Source organism: Athene cunicularia (assembly GCF_003259725.1).
Source record: "Athene cunicularia isolate RWA chromosome 18 unlocalized genomic scaffold, athCun1 chr18_part1, whole genome shotgun sequence".
Taxonomy (NCBI): Eukaryota; Metazoa; Chordata; class Aves; order Strigiformes; family Strigidae; genus Athene; species Athene cunicularia.
The window spans coordinates 2,451,068-2,474,123 of NW_020799123.1; the positions used below are offsets into that span (position 1 = coordinate 2,451,068).

Consider the following 23,056-nt stretch of genomic DNA (forward strand, 5'->3'; position numbering starts at 1 on the left):
ATGGTTTGGGCAGGACTACAACTGTGCAGTGTCTGCAGCTTATTTTCATATAATAACTGTTAGTGAGAACTGCTGGAAAGCTTCCTCCCTTTCAAAAAACAAGTCTCTCACTGAAGTGAACAGTGCCAGTCAGTTTATTAAATGTTTTTATCCCAGAACTGAAGAATGGCTTTCTGCTGTGTTTGTGTTTCAGTGACACCAGTACATTCAGATTACTTTAGTCAGATAATATCTGCTGCTTTTAATGCCCAGCTGCTCTATTTAATCCCTGTTAAAACTGGTTTTCCCCTTCAAATTTCTTTAAACATTGTATTGGGAGACTTGTTTAAAACATATTCCTTATAAAGACTCCTGGCAACTCTGAAATGAGAGTGTTTGTCTTAATTTTCTTACTAACTTCGGAGGATAAACTGTTCAGCTGTCACAATTTGACAGCGTGGACAATATTAACAAGTTGGATGAGAAGCCAGACCACAAAACTCCTGAGGTCTCACACCACTTCCCTCTGTCTTGATTCAAACGAGGTCTACTGACATGCTCTGACAGACCAAGTGTCACTGAGTCATGCAGAATAGCCAAGCACCTTCAGTCCAACAGCCAGCCAGCAAACATTTACTAATTCATATCTACTAATTAAGTTCCTCTTAACCAGGTAGATGACATTAGCAAATGTCCACCAGGGCTTGTACAGCAGAACAGAAAACAGTTCCTGAGCATTTTGTGCATGAAACTATTTACCTTCCTAGAGAGACAATTGCTGTACCTGTCTGACAGTTAGGGTCAGGTTCATGCCTGCATTTTGTCTTTGTAGATAAGACTGTTGATCATCCTTCAACTCAGTTGCACATCAGATACATAACCACCTTTTTAGTTAAAACATATCAACCAGGCAAAACTCCACACACACCCTAAATTATATAATTCAGCTTGTTATCACACACAAATTGAAAACAGCACCAAGCAGGGCAAGACTGGCACATGCTCTCTTTAAAAGGTTCCCCAGCCCCCGTATTAATGGGTTTTTTTCTATTATTCACAAAAATCTGAAAGCTTCTCTCTCAGCAGGGACTGAGTAGGAATTACTGCCTTCAGAATAAAACCATATAGAAACACAGATATTCAAAATAGCTGTTGGCTGTCATTGATCTGTAGCCTCAGCACCACACTAAGAGCAACAGAAGACAGGAAAGTCAAGAAACTCTCAGATGAGGCTTGGCGACAATGTATGTCCTACTGAAAACAGTGAATTAGCACAGCCATTTTGAGAATGGATAATTTGAGTTTCTAATGAGCTGGAACATCACTTTTCCTATCTATCAGGACTCCTATTATAAGGAGGTCTCTCAGCCTTGAAAATTTTGGTTGAAGTGCCATCACAGTTGCACTGTGACTACTCAACAGAAAGCAGAGTGAGAGATTTGCCTTATGCTTATAATAAAGCTATAAGAGCTCTTTTCAATTAGCTTTGATTATTGAGTTCGATTTGTTTGTTTCTGGGGGGTAAAACCTTCTACCACTTAACAAAACTTCTCTTGCCATTCTCTTCCAACATGAATTCCAGCTTGATATAGAGCCTATGAGGAAGCATACAGCAGATTTGGTTGGGGTTTATTTCCATTTTCAAAAGAATTCCCTTATACTAGGAAGTGAAACAGAAAAATGCTCTTACATCTAACTACAACATGGGAAGACAGATCACAAGGAATTCTGTCCTGAATGCTGACACAAGTCAGTGCAAAAGTGGACAAAATATGCTGGTTTCCTTCCTCCAGCACCTTGCCTGCAAGATAAAATCTGTTCCAAGTGTTAAGGGAAGGTGGAATTGGTCTCCAACTCAGATGTTAGTCTCTCTCATTTGCTTTCTGTTTTTTAGAACAGCCTTCCAGGGGAGAATGTGATGCAGCACTATAAAAACCGATCCCCAAAAATCACCAGGACTGTTGACAGTCCTGCCAGGCAGCAAAGCTGCAGTTCTCAGGATTCAGTGGTCCCTTGCTGTTGAGGAGCCAGCAGCAGCAATGCTCACTTGCTACTCTCATGCTTTAATTATTACCACCACTGCTAAAAAGCCTTACTAGAACTAGCAAGCATAAACATTCACAAAATGAAATGACAAAGAGTAAGAGAAGCCTAAACTGCCATCACTCCCTCCCTACAGCATTTCTAATCATACTTTTTGGAAAATATGAAGAAGAAAGCTCAAGTAGTCCCTTTCTCAGAGATGGCTGGAGATCCCAGAAGAGGGGACCAAAGACAGTGCCTGCAAACAAGAGCATCCTTACACACCTCCCACTCTGCTTCCCTGGGGGTTCTTTGTGTCCCATCACGAATGGCTCCATGGTGAGGAAAATGAGTTTATTTGCTATCAGTAGCACCCCAGAGGCACAGCAAGCCCAACAGGTTGTCAAGTGCTGTGCTAGAAGAAGCCACCAGCCAAGATTCAACAAGCAGCACTAGACCACCTTTCCTAATAGATGTTACCACACCTTAGAGCCACCCACCCCACCTTAGTCCTGCCACGTCTACACATCAGCAGACTTCAATTTCAACAAATGGATGCTTAGTAAATACCCTACAACTGCACAGCTTGCTCTGGAGGTAAGCAACACAGAGCTCAGTATGGAAAACCAATGATCAGGTTAAACGTGTTGTCTCTAAGTTCTGGTCTAGCAGACAAAAACTTTTAAAACAAGTTACAGAAAGCAGAGAACAGAACCGGAGGGGAGGGGAGGGATTAGACAAGTCTCCGGAATGACAATGAACTCGGGATGAACAGGAGGTTATTAAGAGTCATTTACTTAAAGTCATTTTCAGTCCACACAACACCCAGATGTGAAGAACCTCTCCTACCAGTGCTTTTCTACCTCCTCCATGCTCATTCAACTCACCGATCATTCAACCTCTCTGCTTTAAGAGCAAGCACCAACCATTATGGATGAAGGCATAACCCTGTAACAAAAAGGAGGAATACACTGATTTTACATACAAACCTTCAGACCCTCCCTTACAAAAGTCCTGTGGTCTCCAACTATGACAGTAATTTTCCTTTCATTGAAAACACACCACCCACATTACCCATAAGCGAAACTATTATAGTTCCTATTGTAACAAAGCATCAAATGGAGTTGTTCAGTAAGAAGTGAAGTCACAACAGCTTAACTAGTGGAAAGTACTACACTTAAGCTAAATAGGCTCTATTCAAGTTTAAGCACCGCTACAATTACCTATGATTAGTGAAGTACCCTAAAACAGCAGGAAAAACCCAAGTGGTCAACACTGACCCCAGCTGTCAGCAGAGGCACTAGTACCAGCAAATGCATAATCCAGCCCAAATTCTCACAAGCTCTTTGATCATTAGCCCTGCCACAGTCTTCTCTCTATCCAAAGGCTGGTGCTCTGAGGCAGCTTGGTCCCAATAATAATTTCCAAGTGATTTATAATGGGAACTGTTACATAAAAAGTAGTCTATGTCCTAAGCTCGACCAGAAGGAAGCTTTCCTCCCAGCTTATCTGATTTTCTATTCATTTAAAATATCATGTTTCGGAAGGCCACTTTAGAGTTCAATACACACTGCTAATTTTCTTTGGCAAAAACCCATGTTATCTACAAACACTGGTTGAAAACCCAATTACAGTAATGTGATACCCACACCCTGCTGCATAGCAACTGGATACACAGGGATACAGAAAATGTTGATATTCCAAAATAACAGCAGGTAACAGAGTTACTTCTTAAATGCAAGCAGAACTACATGAATAAGCTGCCCAGGTGGGATGCAGGAGTTCAGGAGGTAAGGAACACCAAAATTAAGAGGTGCCAGCCCAGTTCCCCAGCTTGTTTCGGGCACTGTCCCGAACTCTCAAGCCTGGAACAATCCCTCCTTGTGACACTGTCCCAGCTCACAGCTCATTCCTGCCAAATGCTGCAGTGCCAACAGGCATCTCCTGCTTTCTCTCCACCTGCTCCACACTAACCCAGCCTCTGGACCCAGGAAAAAGGGTAAGGTTCTACTCACCCCTGCAAGCCCAAGGCAAAGCTTGCTCAGGGAAATGTTAGCCAGAGAAAATGCAGTGAACAAATGAGCAGGTCTCTTATCAGAGCAACTTCAAGAAGACTTCAGAGCTCAGCCAAGTTGTGAAGGATTTTTCCCCAAACTAAGGACCATCTCAGAGACTAGCATCAGCTCCCTCCAGCATTATATACCTATGCTACAGCACAGATACCAGACCCCTGCAACGTAAAAGCAATTAAAAGAGTTTCCATACAATAAAACATTCCTGAGTTTCTTCCCAAAATCACCGTTTTTCCACTATAATTCTCCCACACCAAAAACAAAGCCCTTGACAAACAACCAGTAAGAAACAAAAATCTTATGTCCACCCCCAAAAGTAAGACTTTGCTCTGCAGTCTTTGCAAAGGGAGGAATGGGGACACTGATCACCTCTCCACAATGCTGCTGCAGGACATCACAACCTTGTGCATCTGCAACGTGGTACTAACACAACCATCTGGCTGGCTTTGTCAATGGTAGTTGGTTGCCTTGTGTCACTGTTCTCTCTAGTTTCAACATGGTCTATAAACAGAAAGGTCAGAGTTATACAGAAAAAAATATTTTGGGAGTTTATGCCAGATGTCAGCTTATTTTTATGTGGGATCTGCCCAAAACAGACCAAAAGCAACCTTCTGAAATATCTGCCAGTACCTGAGGGCAACGTTCCTCTCAGCATTTCTGCTAACACCAAAAGGAGATTGGTGCAGCAGGTTCAGCTGGGCAGCCCCAGGGAGTCTCTGGTCCCCAGGCCAACTCCTCAGACATCTTGCTTCAGGACTGGGAACCCCATGGCCTCGTTATCCCAGGGCCAAATTCATCACTTTATCACAGACAAAGGTCTCTCTTGAACTCCTACCCTGAGCTTGGAAAAAGGCCGTCAGACCCAGATGTTTCAGTCTAAAGTCTCTGGACACAAACCAGCATTTTTCAGCAAAACTTGGTTCTATAAGAACATTTCCAACAAAATTTTGAGATCAAACACCACTGAAGTTACTTCAGAACAATGCAGTCTACACAGCCAAAAGATATATTTGATAGTGCCCCTGCATTTTGATGCCAGCCGGTTCATATTACGGTATCTTTTTTCAAGCATGTGGTTTACTCCCTTCGTGCTAAAATGTTTCTTACAAAACTCTGTTGGGAGAAAGTAAAGAGGAATTTTGTCTGCTTCCATGTCCAAGACTGGTACTATTGTCATACTGGAGGATTATTCTAGTTCTTGATGTCTAACAAAAAAAAGCAGTTCACTGGTGGCAACAAGTACATCACATCCACACCCAGAGGTCATCAGGGCAACAGAAAAGGACTAGAGTTGGGTAGCAAGGCAGAATATTTTTCACAATACATGGCACAAACCAGGTAATATCTATATAATCTGTTTTCAGATGCATAGGGATAAAACATTTTAATACATCAGCAATTCAAAATAAAGGTTATGCTCATAAGACTTATTCCATACAAGCTTGCAAGAAAGTTACTGTCATTTTTTTATTTATAGTAATTATAGCACAATTACTTTATCTGCTTTTAAGTGATCTCAGGATGCTTTAAGATATCAACTTCACCATTTTAAAAGAATCCCAGTTTGTGTCACATTAATTACGTTTACGACTGAAACGCAGCTTTGAGCAAGCAGCTGTTCCCAGCACTCTTATTTCTGCTGACATCTAGTTGTGATGAACTCTGTCCTGCAAACAGGTAGCCACAGGGCCAGCTTCAGCGTCAGAGCACAGCCAAGTACTACCTGCCATTTCCAGGCTGGATCTGACAGCAGATTTTACAAATATCTAAGCAGTATTTAAAAAGCAAGAAAGCCACATTACCCATTCAAATACTGCACAATAGAGATCCATCTGCACGCAAGCACTTAGAGCAACCAGCTTTATCCTGCTTTCTGTTCTTGCTATGGTTAGAGCATTGTAAGACATTGCACTTCATTTTCTGGCTTTGAGAGGTGCTGATTACCAAAGCAATTCCATATGTTACATTTATTTATTGCAGAACAGATCAGCAAAGCACTGAGACTGTCTGGTGGCTGATAAATGTGATAGGGTCTATCAATTTTCAATACAGATGCCTCAAGCAGATCTGTTTCAGGTCTGCTTGGTAAGAGAGCAGGGCTGGAGCAGCCTCAGCACCAGGCTGGAAGGGATTTTCCCCAGTACCACTGGGAGTAGATGGTATCACCCTCCTGGCTGCATCCACACAGGCTCTCACCCGTGGCTGCACACACTTTGAATGTATCCAGGCTACATACAGGAAGGGTTTCCCTCATCTCAACTCACCTCCAACTCAAAACCTGAGCCATGATAATTAACAGCATATCCTGCTCTACCACCTCACCTCCACTCCATACTACTGCATCCAAACTCCTTTTCACACTATAGCTACCTGGCACTAAAGAAAAAGGTGTAACACAGAAGAGGCTAAAATTCTCCATAAAAAACACCTCCCACAAATCCTACAGACAAAACTCTGGCACTTAAACTTTCTTTAAACATCCAGCACTTAAATTGCATGACAGATCTGCCCACAGTGCTGCACCCCTGAATTGTTTATGTTGCCCCACTCCAAGCCCAACTTCTTCAGGAGCAACAAATGCTGCTTGATATTGAGCCGTGTTGGCCACTAGTCTAACGTCCAACAAGTTAAGAGCAGTGATTTCAGGCACAATAAACCATAATAACCAGAGGACTTAACAACACAAGTACTAGAGAAGCAATATATTCTACTGAGTGTCTAGGAAAACAGAGTGTGTAGTTTCTCCATGAAAAGACAGAAGAGATGAGCTGGAAGCACACTTGGAGATAATGAGAAAACCAGGAGAATCTACTGGACAGCACAAGCCAACCCATTCGGTGGTGAGTAAATCCAGTTCAAAGCACTTTTCATATTCCAGCAATACCTCACGATAACAACATGCCCAGAAACATGGTTTTCTTATTCTCTCCTGTGTTGTAACCGTTCAGGTTTCGACCCTACAAGCTTTCTGGGAAATCTATTAAAAGCCTATTAAGCATCCAACAGCCCAATCACTGAAATCACCATGACGCAAGAGCATATGGATCCTACCAAGCATGACTTTCTTTTAAGCCTGAACATCACATTCTTGCAATAATGCCTAGGCAAGCAAGTTACAAACTGATGAGGGACAGAGCAGTCACCTACTTCTTCCCCTAATAAATCCTCAAAAAGTCTTCTGAAAAAGGGAAGGGACAGAGGAAAGCACTAAAGTTAGAATCTTTTAAAGTATAAGTAAGTATAAACCCTCAAGATGCATTTCATTGCCACAAATAGCAAATATTTAAAAATAAAACATTATTTTTAGCCTTGATGATTTGAGGATAAAATATTGCCCAGAGACAGCAATAAGTCACCATTTGAAAATGCTGAAGCAGTCGTGTCCTGTTCACACCAGCTTACGGTGAGAAGGGCAAAAGCATCTGGGACCTTGCCTCTAACATGCAATTAAAACCTTCCCTGACCCAGCCAAAAAACAGAGGGACAGCACTTAAGGAGAATAAGCCAGATATAATAGCTTAGTATTATCTATGAGGGTAAAATAAAATTATACAGAAACTCCCATGACAATTTCCTAGATCTTCTAGCAAATGCTGTTCTGCAAGGGACAATTTATTTCCTGCCTTTCTTTTCTGCAAGCAAAGACTATAAGGTCAGGATATATAATTTCAGTTGCTCACAGACAGGTATGCGATTTACCAAAAAGGGGCTGTAAAGGAGAACAGACTGGATTTGTGCCTTTCTGCTTCTTTACGATGCATGACAGACAGCCACCCTAAGAAAGTAGGAAAGCAGGCTAGGAAAATAAATCCTCTCTCCATGGTCTCAATTTGAGTTTTTTGAACAGGGGGAAAAGCTAAATTAACACGGAAAAAAATCATCAGAGTGTTGAAATATCTACAATTACAGCTAGGTTTTGTTTTCTTTTTAAACAGTTTAAATCAAATGCCTGAAGCAGCAGATGGGAAACGCTTCTGCTAAAAGTTGAGGCTTACATCCCTACTAGAGCTCTCCATAAGCGCTGCTAGAAAACTAAAGATGAGACTTAACAAACAAGATGTTTAAGACCATAATTCTTATCGAAAAATGCTGACAGTCTTTAAAAAAGTTAGAAACTTATTTTTCCTTAGCGGTAATTTCTCCAGCATTTCTGATCACCGTGAAGACTGATGAAGGAAGACAGTTTCCCCCCTCCCCACTGCAGTGTGGGTGAGGTAGGGATTGACTAACTGTGGAAAAATCCACATAATTGAGAAGACAAATGTTGAACAGTTATTTTACGGCTTGAACTATTCAAGGAAAAATGTGAACGGTGCCAAGAGGCCAGACAGACTCATTGTGTGTGTGTGTGAGTATGTAGGAGCCCAGTCACATTTCAGAAGCGCAATGCTTTTATCCTCATCCAGGTTGTGCCTTGCTGGTTTATCTGTTTCTGTAAGCGCTGTGTCAAGCTGTAAAAAAAAAAAAAACCCACAAAAAAAAACACTGAAAGAAAAAGTATCATCACCCAGTATTATGTGTACATAGAGTGTAACAAAAATACACACACAGGCTCGGTAGCATGACTTGCTATTAAGGCTATTTGTTCCCTCCCATGAGAAGGCCCTATTTTCGGTCGCTTAAAATGATGAAAAACTTTAACGACTCAGGCTCAAGATTCCCAACTTGGATGTCTGCTTACAAATGAATTAGAAAAAAAGTTTCAGCCAAAATATCTCAGCCATTTCAGAACAATGCTGGTTTTTACACGTTAAGACTCTCCAGTGGCCTCAGGAGCTACAGTACCCCAATGCTTTCACATTAAGACACACAGAAGTTGGAGATGGAAAAGGACCCAGAAGGGGAACTAATTGAGCAAGAATGCTGGAATACTGATGGGCGGTTTCAAAAGTGAGGATTAGACATTCAGAAGGGGAGATTAAAGATCAACTCAATAAAAGCAGCAGAATGAGAAGTCTGAAGGAAGCCAAGTTGTAGAATAGAGAAGAAAGAAAGAGCTAGAGAAGGCCACAACAGAAAATAAGTTGTCTAGTCCATCTGCTGCTGTAACTCAGCTCAAGCTGTCACAAATAATACATGTTCTTAAAGATGTCCCACAATAGGGACTTCCCAACCTCCTGACATGGGCCACTTCACTGCTGTTAGAAGAATTTTCCTGTTCCTTTTGACCTCGACTCAAACCTATTAGCAAAAGCCTTCTCCCTCCCCTCTCGAACCCACTCGTTTCATTCTTCAAGAACACTCTGTTTCCATCTCAGCCTTTTCTTTAAATGCAGCTACCCCAGCAGTTCATCTTTCCTGGTGGCTCACGCCTCAGTGCTTTTGACTACCCTCTGGGCCCTCTCCCAGGTCCACCATGGCCCAACCTATATGCTGTCTCCTCCTCGGTGCCAAGTGTAACAAAGGATCACATATTCTCCAAACACTGGCTTGTACAGAGCCTTTTCCACAATATTATACTGTTCATTCATGTTTAAGAATTGACCCTATAAACTATACTCATCTTTAATTTGATTAAACCTTACAGAAGAGTCATCCTTTGCAGGTAGCCTGAATTTCACTCTGGTTTCTCAAGATCATTTGGAGGATGTCAGCATTACTCCCAACATAGCTGCAGTCTTTCCCACCTTTGTATTACAGAGGAGTTGAGTAAGCACACTGTGTACTTCAGCATCCACAACCTTAACAACAGTGATGAACAGAACCAGACTGACCCACGCAGCCCAACTCAAGACTTAGTTCTATTCCAACTACGTACAGCCAATTCCTAATTTGAGCATAATTATCCAGTCAACAACACATCTATTGAAGATTATTCATTTGAACCCATGCTTCTAGACTACTTACAAGTAGTTCTCATGAGACAGCATCAAAACTAAAGTCAAAATGACACCCAATTCTTCTCCCCTACTCATAAGGCTCTTCCACCTATTAAGTCCAAACTCATTTGACACAACTGACTCTTAACAAGGACTTACATGAGAGCCACTGCAGACTTGTCATCTCATCAATACGCACAAATAGTTTGGTTTGCTGTACTAGAGCTCTCCCAGCAGAGTTTGACTGCTAGAACCCTATCCCACCAGAGCATGAAGGGGAGCACAAAGATGCTTACTCCTTATTCCTACCTCTGCTGTCAGCAACTGTACATGAAGCCCACAGACAAGACATCTCACACCTCTCGCACGCTGTTCCACATCATCCAACACCGGGAAAATTACCCTGTCAGCCTATGTTGCAGAGGTCCCTGTGTAGGTGTTCTCATCTGGCTGCTGACCCAGGCTTGGAGACAGATCCATACTGCAGTGGCTTCCCTGTTTTTCTCAGTTTTCTTTTTTATAATACCAGGAAATTTTACAGATAAATAAACACTGGAAACACTGAAGCAGCAGTTTCAGAAACGCTATAAATAATACTATTTTGTGTAGATACATTTTTCCAGTCCAATGCAAACTCAGTGTAGCCTTGGTTTTCATTACACAGCTCCTTCAGCAGTCAGCACAGGCAAGGCTTACTTCCTTGACAGATGCATATTTTGTTCTTCATCATCCAGCACCAGGCTGCATTCCTTATGGACTGCATACAACTCCAACTCTGAAGAGTTAAAAACTTCCTCCCAGATCAATGATGGCCCTCCTGACAGTAAGTACAAGTGTATTTTGATTTTTGACAGCTTCCTTGGGAGATGAAACACTATCATGCCCAACTCAGAAGGAAAAATAAGAAAATTAATAGTTAAGGTTTATTTTGAATGTTCAATAAAAGCGGGTTTCAACCTCTTTTTAAAAAGCCACACATAAATCAAACCTTATCTATCCTTCCAACCAATATTTAATATATTTTCATATATTTCAAGGACATGGTTTAGTGGTGGTCTTGGCAGTGTTTGGTTATGATTGGACTCCCTGATGTTAAAGGTCTTTTACAACCTGAATGATTCTATGATTCTGTATTCCCCAGCATTCATGGGGGATGGACTAGATGATCCTTAAAGATCCCTTCCAACCGAAGCATTCCAGAATTCATTACATCCAGAGCACAGCCCACACCAACTTCTGTTAAGTGCCAGTGCTCAAAACACTGGTAAACCAGACCCTATGATGCCAAGTCAGACACACAGAAGGGAATCACTTCTGAAAAAGCTTAGTTAAGATGAGTTAACCACCATCACAGAGCCCCCGGGCAGGAACAGAGGTAGTTTTATGCTCTAGGGCAACATTTATCTGCTGCTGCCACCACAAAAACCTCTTACAGCCCTTGCCTTAATCACTAAACATTTTCCCACACCTGGAAGGAATGAGACAGAGACCTTACAAACTGTTTTTGTCAACACGTATGCTCAAATCAACCCCAGAAGAGACTGAGTCCTACACATAAAAGGAGACAGGACCTGCAGAAAACAGTATGCAATTGTCCTAAGCCTAGAAATACATGCTGAAGTGCCATCTAGCCTCAGCGTTGGCATTCCTCAAGTTCTGAGTGTTCATATTGAGACTAAGAATTCCACTATTTAGATTGCTCATTACAAAAAGCAGTATTTTAACACGGGTGTTAATTTTTCCCCTAAGAAGGGTTAAATCCAACTCAACAGCATGCAATAAAGACAGATCATTTCCCCAGTAAAACTGAAGTAGTTTCTATTCCATACAATAAGCTCGGGAAGCAAAATAAAAATCTATCTGCATAGTATGAGGTCAGTCAGGCTATGGATGGTTATTTTACATCTGAATATTAAAAACACATGCTTCTCTGTAGAGATTTTTCGAAAACTTGAACCTGCTGGTGCTCAGCCTTTCTCAAGGAATGCTGAACACCTACCTTCAAATCCCAGTGACCAGCAGACTCAAGCCATCTCAGAAGGGGGTCAAAGCATGCGGAGTTGTAACTCTGTATGATGAAAACATATATTGTTTAGACAAGATGGTGAACATTTTTTAAAAATTTGATCTTTAATCATTTCTTATTTACAAACTAATCCTAACAATGATGTAATATGTCCACAGCCCCATTGGTTTTAGTCTCATAACTCAAACATATTCCATACACAATGCTAATTAGTTTGTATTATAGCAAAAATGTTCTTAATAAACAGAAATGTGAAACGACTTCAGGGTTCCTTTTTTGATTATGCAATAGCCATGTAAAATAATCTTTAGGAGAAGAATTTACTGTACGTATCCTGACTGGGCTATCTGCACCAAAAGCGATAGACTTGTGGTTGAACACTTCCCTAGGACAGATTAATTGCATCTTGGCTGCACTGTAATTTCTGATGCTGTTTTCAACAAGTCTCTGCAACTCCAACAACACTTTCACTCATTTTCTTTGATTTTACAAGAATACTTCTCTAGGTGTATACAGAGAAACAGCTAGAGCAGGGCTCCAGTCCCAAACGGAGTCTCTAAATTGCATTCTGATGGAAGCATGTCAGGTTAACAAAAATCATATCCCAGGCAAGTCACAGACTTTGACTATTGAACTGACACCAAATGAAAGACAGAGCTGAGTCCACCTCGGAGGCTTGTGTGCCACCCACTATGACCAGAGTGACGCAGCAACCTCCAATTGCAAAGCTATAAAAAAAAAAACCAAAAACATAATGCTTCAATTTTTGGTTGGTTTTAGAAATTCGATTTTTACAAGAAATTTTAAGTGTTACATAACCATGTAATTAAAGCCTGATTATGAGAGATCACTTACTTAAAATGATCCATTTGGGTTAAAAGCATCCTGGATATTCATTCTGTGTACAGCATTCTCTTGACCAGTAAAGTAACATAGACAGGTCTGGTTTTGCAGCTTATCTACTCATGAACATATTTATGCTCGGACATAAATTTTAATGGAGGCAGAAGCAAAAGAATCCATCCTCAGTGGTGTATATTAAATGGAGAATAATGTGGTAAAAATGCCAAACGTGACAAATTTTGCAAGCTATCAATATTTACTATCCATCACAGAGTACTATATTCTCATGCAAGCATGTCACAATGAGAAAACGACATCTCTATAAGGGTAAAACAAACAGCATTCAGAATTTCTGAAAGCATTCTTCCGAAATTATTGCACTAGATTAGATTGCCTCATCAACAGGGCCAGAGGCCATTTACACTATTTTCTTTCTTTTTTTTCTTTTTTTATTTTTTTTTTATGTAACAGATGAAAGGATTACAGAAAGCTTTCTGGGGCCAAATTTGGAACTAATGATGGGAAAATTCTTTTGCTAATCCCCCATCTCTCCCACTGCTAGCAGACTCCTGAGGCCGAAAAAACCCAATGTCTTCTGGTACTCTGCTTCTACTTTGCTCATCAGTGCAAAATACTACGTACTCAGGAGGTTTGAAAAGGACCATCAGCTTTGAGCAGAGCCGTAAAATCACAGAGACAGAGCTATACTGAATATTTGAGTAAAGAACATGAGACTCCAATTAAAACTTGGACACATTACAACAAAATCAAAGGATGAGACTCATCTGCTCAGGGCAGATGTCTGCAAAGCAGCCACCTCTATCCAAGCCCAGGCTCGCTTCATGATCAGTGGGGAAACATGGGCTTTTCCAGGCCAGGCTGTGTCCTGCCCCGAGGCAGATGTGTCAGGTAGGCTGGAGGGATCACACCTGAGCAATCCCTGTTGGTGCTTACGGAGGAAGCTCGGAGAGACTGGACGGAAGACGGGCACTGGAGAGCTCAGCAACCGAGTCAGGCCTGCCTGTGGGATGCCCTCTTACAAACCTTGAACCTTACTCCTCATCACTGCTTGTCAGCCCACCAGGGAAGCAAAACAGATACCGCCAAAGTAACTACCATTCTAAAAGCAAAGTTTAATCATTTTTCAGTCATTTAACAAACACAAAAGAATTTACATGTACCAAGTCTACTCAAGTAGTAAACTTTGCATAATTAATCAGGATGCCTCCAACACTTGTGCATCTGCAAATGCACAGCTACACCCACTGGCACTCAAGGGAAAATGCCACAAGCCACCTCGAAGAGCTGGGAAGTGCAAATATCTCAACCAAACAGAGAGCTTGAGCTGCAAGGGAAGGAAAAAAATAAGTACAGTTACACAGCTGCCTGAAGTCTGTTTTGTTAACCATCAGACATTATCAGCTACTTCTGAATTAAGCCATATTTTATCATGACTCCAGAACAAGCTAAAGGCACCTAATTAGTTGCAGAAGGTGGGAACATCCAAAGCAGGCCAGGGAAGTGGAAGTCAAGCTTCCTGCAGAAAAGAGCACTTTGATGGAAAATTTGACTTGAATAAAAAGAAATACTGATGCAGCACTTAACGAAGATGAACTTCCCCTGCCTCCCCACAATACAGACTATGTCATTATCACGCAGCACTAGGAAGGAAAGAGATTCCAAGTAAGGGGAAATTACAGGGCAGTTATCCTCATCAACCTGACCGTGTAACAGTGACACAAGATTGGCACAGCGCCTGAGAAAAGCCTGTAGATAGTTAAGCACAGGGCATGAAATAAGATGTGTACAGGCAAAGTAACCCCTGCAACATACTGCTAAGGACTTCAGCTTTTCCAGTGTGCTGGTGGCAACAAAATGTCTGACCGTATTTCCCTGTATAAGAAAAAAAAAAACAAACCAAAAAACAAAAAACCCACCACAAAAAAAAGAGATTGTATAAAGTCAGAGAAAATATGGGAGTTCCACTTGCTCAGTAGCGAAGAAGCCAAGCTCTGAGCAATCTGGTTGCCCGTCTGTAGTCAGACTATTTCCCATCTTTTTCAGAATGCTTAAAGATCTACAAATGACGCGCTCTGCATGGCTGGCAGGTTTTATTCTTGTGATTCTAGGACAGCGAAAAGCAGAGGCAACTCAGTGTTTTCTCCTCCCCCAGGATCTGGCCTGCCGTCAGCAACAGGCAAACCTCACCACTTCTTACTCCAAGCACTTGGGAAAGTTTCCATCTTTCTCAAGAGTTGCCTTAGCTCAAAAAAGAGTTCACATGAAAACATTAAGAATTCTGCTCGAGGTTCTGTAACTATCTGTACAACAAACAAAACTGGCATTATTTGCAAAAAGGAGGGTTAAATGCATTCCCAATTTCACAGATGTTTCAAGGCTTCATTGCTAGAAAAAGTCTGGCAGGGTCACGCAGCAATACGATGGTACAATACACATTACCTTCAGGGTCCCAAAACCATGAGGATTTGGGGAACCTTCCCCTACCCCCAACAGAGGGAAACAGGACATAGATCATATAGTTTCCTGATGAGAAACCAAGATTTCACAGAGAAATAGTAAACATGTTCATGCTTCCCACCTGTTTTCTATTTAGAGCAAAAAAAAGCAATTAATATGACTTTTTAAACAACAGTTAATAGAAGAAACTTATGAAACCAAGATTTCTAATTGAAAATGTCTTTACTCGCATAAGGCAGAGGATCAAAATATGACAAGACCACTAAGCATAGTTTCTCCCAGCTGCGCAAACCATTTCTTAACAACCTTAAGATTAATAAAGACATATTCTAGACATTTCATATCCCTCCTGGATTTAGCCATGTATGAAAGGCAAACATGAGAAAGATGTCCTCTTACTTCACTCTCAGTTGGAATGGAGCTCCCAAGTAGTACTTCATGTTATGTGATTGTTAATACGGGAACCCCCTCACTCTGAGCAGACATGCATAGAAATACAATGGGGAAAAAAATATAGGTCCAGGAAGAAGCCGATTTAAGCCTATCATTTATTAGCAAGTAAAAGGACATTTACCTTCTCAGTGGTTAAGAACAACACAACCCAAGGATAAACCATATGGCTCAAGCCTTTGTGCAAGGGAGAAAGCTGGCAGGGTTCCAAGGCTCTAATTGAACTATTACCATATTGTAAGAAATGAAAAAGTCAGAAAGACTGGAGGATCTGCTCTCCTAGGGACAGTTTATGTCATGCGAACAATTAAGTGAGTAACAAAGCATATTTAACAGGAGAGCAATTCCACCATTTGGATACTGGCTCATTTTAAAGAAAAGAGGTACTCTTCTAGTTCGATATTGCACTTAATTTGATCCTGCATTCAATGCCATGAAACCTTCAAAATCCAAGTCATTTGTAGCAAACAATACAACATCTCTCCTTTAATCGTTGGCTCAAGACTTTTCCATTTAGTAAATAATGAAAGACACAGAATAAGAATGCTCAAGTGAAACCCTGCAATACAGAAAAGCTTACCTTAAGAACTGTCATAAAACTGAAAAATGCAAAAGATCAAGTACAAAATTAATTTTGTGCTTTGTACAATAGTCACCAGTCTTTTCTTTCAAGAGGCAGACTTGATAAAAATATAGTGTTATACATTGTACACGCACAGGTTATGTAGTCAAACACAATAAAACACGTAATGAATGGATAGAATCTGTAGTGGTTGTTCGTATACAAACATTTACAGTATCGTCTTGTTACTTTGTGGGCAAAAAGCAGTGCAGTTGTATCAGTGAAAAAACAAATAAATCACAATCTTACACAAAAATGAGGCAAAATGAATCTCTATGAATCTTGTTCTTACCATTCTGTTCATCCAGCTCATTCCCAATTTCCTGCCCCATTTGCTTTTGCCGGGATATGACTGAAGAAAGAGCATCAAGTCCAGCATCTTGCTCTGCAGCAAAAAAATATATGTAAAGTTCTATGGAAAAAACTGCTGATGTACCAAACTATAAACGATGGGGAAGTAAAGAAAAAGATCTATGCTGTGCTTGAACAGTTAAAATGTATTAAGAAAAACACATCAACACAACATGAAAATTAATCCTTATGGCAACAGCACACGTAAAATAATGTGAATGATAGGTAATTAATTTGTCCGCTCTGGCTGGGACATTTAGCTGAGGGTGTGTACCAAAAAAAAAAAAAAGCAATAATTCAACATTCAGCTGTTACTCAATCATAAATGCAGGAGATTTTCTGGCAGACACAGAGAGATCCCTGATTAGCCTTTTTAAATTTTCCAAGAAACTTTTAACATGAATAAAAGACAAACAGGTGATGCAAACACCAAAGAATTCAAATAGATTTTTAAAGCTGCAAGAGGATACAGAGTGCATGGAAGAGAGCCTGAGAGAGGGGACACAGGGAAGGCAGCTGAAGTTTGATGTACTCCCCCAGCTCTGCAGACACTCCTTTATTAAGAACTTCTGCTATTCCAGTTGGCAGGTACCACGCAGTCCTTAGTAAGCACCTTAACCAAACTGTGAGCCATCTTTACCCAAAGTTGTCAAGCAGAACAAGAAGAGATGCGGGAGGCCAGGTTGTCAGTGGTCTGACAAACTGCAAAGCAGCGATGTCACACAGAGCAAGACTGCCAGCCAGCTGCAAAACTGCACAGGGCAGCCAGAACCCCCTTCCCTGTCACAGGATGAAGGTCTGCTCCCCAGTACCTCTTCCAGCCTCCTCAGACAATACCCATGGTGTAATCAAAAACAGGAGCTTGAGGTTTCTCCTGCACCATCCAAACAGAGTTTACACCATTCTCCTGAACTGTAGCTATAAATGTTGCTTCACATGCAGACTGAAGCGGCCCTTATCTGGAGACTGATTTCATTTGATCACTTCCAATACTTTAATTGCATAGAAATTACCTCATTAACCACCTGATGTCCACAGGCTGAGGTCTTCCAACACTTCCAAAGTTAGAGATTCCTTACAGATGCTGAGGGCTAAAAATCTAAAGACCCTTTTTAGATTAGTTAATCCTTACCTTGTTCCAATTCAACAATACATCTAATGCATCCCAGCCTGAAGCACAGCAGGAATACCACTACACTCAGTGCAGTTAATGAGATCTCTACTGCAAACCAAAACCATGATTATGGTCAAAATCAGGGATGCCCTGTACGGTCTTTGAAAATCTGATTTAAGAAGATACTTCCAGTTAAGAATACTGCAAGCACAATACTGCTGCAAATACAGAAAACAACTATCTGAAACTATTAAGTTTGACATCTCCAGATTAAAACTTCAGCACAGGTTATTGTATTGACTTTCTAACAAGGGATCCTCACAGAGTCCTAGAGATGCTTAGAAAAAGCAGACTCTTCTACCTTCTATGATCCTTCTCTGCTGCTGCCTGAGATCATCGAAGCCAAGCCCTCTGGTTTCCTCAGATTCTTCCAAGAGCCATGGGTTGGTTACACCTCGTTTGATCCCTCCCGTCATTAGGCTGGATCTGAAAATAGCTTCAGTAAATAATTCTGAACACAAAATCCACTCATTGTATAATTTGCACTTACAAGACTGGCTGACAGAGACAGAAGCGTACATGTTTGCTGCACTCTATGTGATTCTCTGCAACCATAGAAGAAATTAGCCAAAAAGAATCTAATGATCTCCAACAACAAATATATCTCAGGCTCCATAACACTGCCTAGGGGTGGTAAAGCAGAGAGAGAATTCATTTTGCATTGAATAATTAAGCTACATGGTGAAAAGTATACCATATACTCATATTGTATATTGCTTGCATGCAGAACACACATCATTTAAAACTGCTACAAAAAGAAGAGGGTTGCTGGGAATATACATACTCATGTATCTGCTATGTGATCAAAACATAAACTGATAAAGACAATGAGGTACAGGCTGAAAGATTCCAACAGTAAAAGGATAAACATGTTAATCCAGATGCAAATCAGATGAGACCACTAATTTTATGCAATCCTGACCAAACCTAAAAGGGAACATTTCTGCATTTCAAAAATTAGATGAAAGTCACACAGTTACTCTTCTGCATTTCCTAGTCTAGCATCAACATGAACAAGCAGCCAGGCACACACACTCTTAAATGAAAGAGTAATCAAGTTACAGGTTTTCTTTTAAAAGAATTATGACCTGAGGCTGTTCACATTATAGACACTTCCCTGGTTACAAAGGAAAACAAGTTTCTCATGTCCAGGGCACATAAATTCAAGCAGTAAAATGAAATGGCACTTAAATATTTCTCTCAATACCAGATTTCTGGATTCCACCCTTCAGCTTTTCATTGGTTTCTCCTACAAGAAAAATATATGACAGACTGTGAGCCACTTGAACCCAAAATTGCAACTCAGATTTGGGGTAAGAGTCATCATAAGATGAGTTCCTCAACAGCAGTACAGAAATAAGAGTTTTGGCTTCCAGTTTTGCTTTTTTCAAACTTTATTTCATTCTCATATTTACTTTTGCCCTGTTCTTTTCTAAAGCCCTTCCACAAACAAAACAAGAACAATGACCATTTTTAGGATCTCTCAAATTCTCAACATTTTTTCATTACAGTAAGACCTAAACTTTAATTTTTTTTTAAAATTGAGTCCATGTCCCTTCTTTGTGAGGTACACACACACATGCTCAAAATCATTTTGCAGTCAAAACCCTGTATCAAAAGAAGTTAACTCTGCACAAGTATCAGTGGAGCTAGGAGGAGTTAATGCACCCTGCCAACATAGGGTCCAGCTCCCAGAGGGATGACTGAAGTCCTACCAGCCAGGGCATTCAAGCAAAATACAGAACTAGTGTCTGGCAGTCCTTGAGGAATTATGGTGAACTAGAGACATCTCCTGGCCGTGAGATGAATCAACACTGCTGAAAAATAATTCATCACCACAAGAGTTTTGGGCCATCAATAAACTAGAGGCTCTGTTTGCAGAGCACTACACACTTCATACAGCCAGTTACATTCAAGAATACTTAACCTCTTCTCACTTAAAATTTTAACATGTTCATTCAACTTCATCTCAAAGCAACAGATTTAGAGAATCAAAAGAAAAAGAACTTTTTTGCTACAGGACTAAAAGCACTTACTGTAACCCTGAAGTAGAACCCAGCCCACCCCACCAGGCCAACAACCAGCTGGTGCTCACAACCAACATCCCACGAAGGAGCTGGGATTCTTCTGTATTCCAATCCTTTGCACTGCCCTTAAAACCTACCAGTGTTTATCGAGGTAGGGAATCACACTTGATTAGACAAAGACACACAACTGAAATACAGTTTTACACATTACCTAGCTTTCTTCATTGCTTTGGGGGATTAAATACACTCTTGTATTTTTTGGTCTCACAGTGACTGCTACCAGGTTCACAAACCCAGACACAAAGGCAGCATTACATTTCTAAAGATGCAAAGATCGTTACAGTCCACCCACTTCAGCAGTTCAATAAGAAAGCACTCAAAAACTAATGTTAACATCTGACAAAATTACTTAAAGTGAAAGAAACAACGCTCTCTGCTTTTTAAAAAGAGCATAACTATTTCTGCCTGTTAAAAAAAGTCAAGGCAAGCAAATTTGAAATAATTTGAACCACTCACTCTCTCCCTCCCCCCTAATAATCTGCCCTATTCTTGTAGGTTGGGTCATGACAACTGCTCTGCTTGTTACAATAATCTTTTTGACATGTTTGGTAACTACCTTCCCACACAACACAGCATAACTTCCTACTTCCTCTGATCTTACCATGTTTCACTTTGGTGGTGTGAAGATTAAAGCTTATCCAATTAGCCACCCACTGCCTCCGCCAAGTTAATCACATAAATCTTTGAAACCGTCACAGAGCAGTGGAGTGTGCGGATAGCTTTTGATTATAGGAGCAGATTTAACTAATTATGAGGCTTAGCAATGCACCCAAGTATAAAAGATGATGGGTTTTAAAATCAGGGAGCTATGTCACTGCTTAACAAGGAAGGGCTTATCTTCCAGAAGGCATTGTTTCACTGATAATTCCTATAAAACTTCCCAAGTAACTTAGATTAGTCAACCAGCACTTACTTTAGACCAAGGCCACACATCAAGGCTTATGGCTTTAGAAGACTGATCAGCAAGACTGAATTTTAAACAAAACCTGGGTCATATGACAATTGGTTGGATGATCACTTGAACATTCCCTTAACGATAGTTATACAGTGGGGTTCTTTGAAGTGTCCATGGCACCTCAGCTTGGCTTCACAGGTCAATCTCCAAGGCCACAGTGAAGAAGCAGGGGTATTCTCTCACTTACGATTCAATTGCTCACACTGGCAAGCAGTGTATTTTAGAAAGTGCCAAGCTAGTAAATAAAACAAGTATAACTTTAATGTACAAAACAAAAGGTCTCTCCTCCTCAGAAAATCCCAGGAGAAGCCACACGAGCACAAGCACATCCAAATCCCCTCCAGGTACCTTCCCAGGTGGAGATCTCCCCACAGGAACTGCTCCTGCTGGAAAGCCTACAGAAGGGGCAGCATTTCCTGCACTTGGCAGAGAACTTCCCCGGCTCCACCAGCATAAGAGCCAAAAGAAGCACATCTCATATTTAAGGAAATGCCATGTTGCTCTCGACCCTCTTTACCTGCGGTGTTAACTGGTCCTGCTGGATTCAATGAGCGAATGCTGCACAAGGCAGCAGGATGCCGGACAGCGACTAGCAGAACCGGCTACTTTGTGGCACCTCCAGGACCACTAACTCCTGCCCACAATGTAGGCACAGCTGCTCCTGCCCTCACAGCACAGAACAAGCATCTCCCAACCACCTCGTGCCTGTACAGGACAGCAGGTGCCCAGAGAGGAGCAGCACAGAGCGAGCTGGATGTGTACTTGGCACACTTACCCCACACTAACACGTCCACTCAAAACACTGTCTGGGTGGGGGGGGGGTTGTGGCAAGAAGCTACACAGAGGAGGTACCTCTACACCAGGGTTAGTGTCCCCAGGGAAGGTTACCTTTATAACAACATTTACACTCACACTTTTTTTTTCACAGCAGTCTCACTTTCCTATGCAAACCCTCAAAATACACACCACTAAACATTTCCAGAGATTAATTTTGCTAACAAATATTACCATTTTCTTTCTACTTTCCATGCAAGACTGGATGTAGCACAATACTAAATATATTATAAAACAGCTTACATAGCCCTCATCAAAACAGTCTCACTTCTACCGTCCACTTGCACTCCTTGGGAATGAGAATTATGAAAAAAGAAGAATTCTTTCTAGAAAGAACTGCACCTTGTATAATTACATCCAGAGAAAAGGTCAGACAGATCTACTCCTGTGAGACTATCTGTTCATTCACAAAACGATCAACTTCATCACCTGAAACTCAACTCTGCACCCAAGGCAAAGGGGTCCCCTTTCAGATGCCTTTAAAATTCCTTCCTGATTTCCTTCCTCCCTACCAGTCACTGTTGGAAGCCCTTCTGGCTGCGGCGTTCTGAGGTGGGATGCGATTAGCCTTGTGTCTAGGAGAGGTTAGCCTCCTAAGTTTGCCCAAAACTACCTGGAGTTTCCTGCCCGAGGTTGTTTCTGTGCCAGGAGTGTCACTGTTCTCTGCAGAGCCAGCACACCCCCATCAGAACAGCAGGAAGGAAATCAGGAAGGAGTTTTAAAGGCACCTAAATAACTATTTATAATCTTATTTTCCAAAAAGCATTTGCTCCTTCATAAACAAGAGCCAGATTCACAAAAGCATTTAGGCACCTAATGGCTTATTGATTAAAGTCGGGCACTCAATGGCTATTTGGCATTAGGCAGAACACCTGTTTGGATTAAGACCAAAACCTTACATCTGACAGAAAAGTATTTGAACAGAAAAAATGGTAACCCACATTAAATAAAAAAAGAATATGGACTCTTCTAAAAGTTATCTACAGTAGCTATTACTTAAGGTGTTTTGCGTCCCACAAAATTGTTCCCCCTTTGAATTCTGAGAAATCCAAAGAAACCCAAAAGGCATGTTCAAGTACACACAATTTATTCACAGGTGACTGACATATACTTCTACACACTGACTACCCAGTCAAACAGGAAGAAAAATATTCTTGATTCCTTTGCCTCCACAAATGTTTAAAGACTCACAAAATTTTGATATTGTCATTTCTAGAAAGTCAACGTTTTTAGCTGCTTATTTTACTTCTCGCTTTCAAATAATGCAAAACCGTGGGGATTTCTACTCCATTAAAATCTGTTAGAATAACCTGCACAGATCTCTTTCCAAGGAAAAAAGAAGGG

General features: G+C 41.0%; 1 protein-coding gene across 1 annotated transcript in view; it reads right to left on the reverse strand.

The window, feature by feature from the left end:
- STX8 (syntaxin 8) overlaps nucleotides 1-23,056 on the reverse strand; it is a 110,305-nt gene that overhangs the window by 77,093 nt on the left and 10,156 nt on the right. Inside the window, exons 5-6 of the mRNA XM_026861181.1 lie at nucleotides 18,138-18,262; nucleotides 16,604-16,696 (exon numbers count right to left, since the gene is read on the reverse strand). Of these exons, the coding sequence (XP_026716982.1) occupies nucleotides 16,604-16,696; nucleotides 18,138-18,262 (218 nt within the window). The remainder of the gene's footprint in view (nucleotides 1-16,603; nucleotides 16,697-18,137; nucleotides 18,263-23,056) is intronic.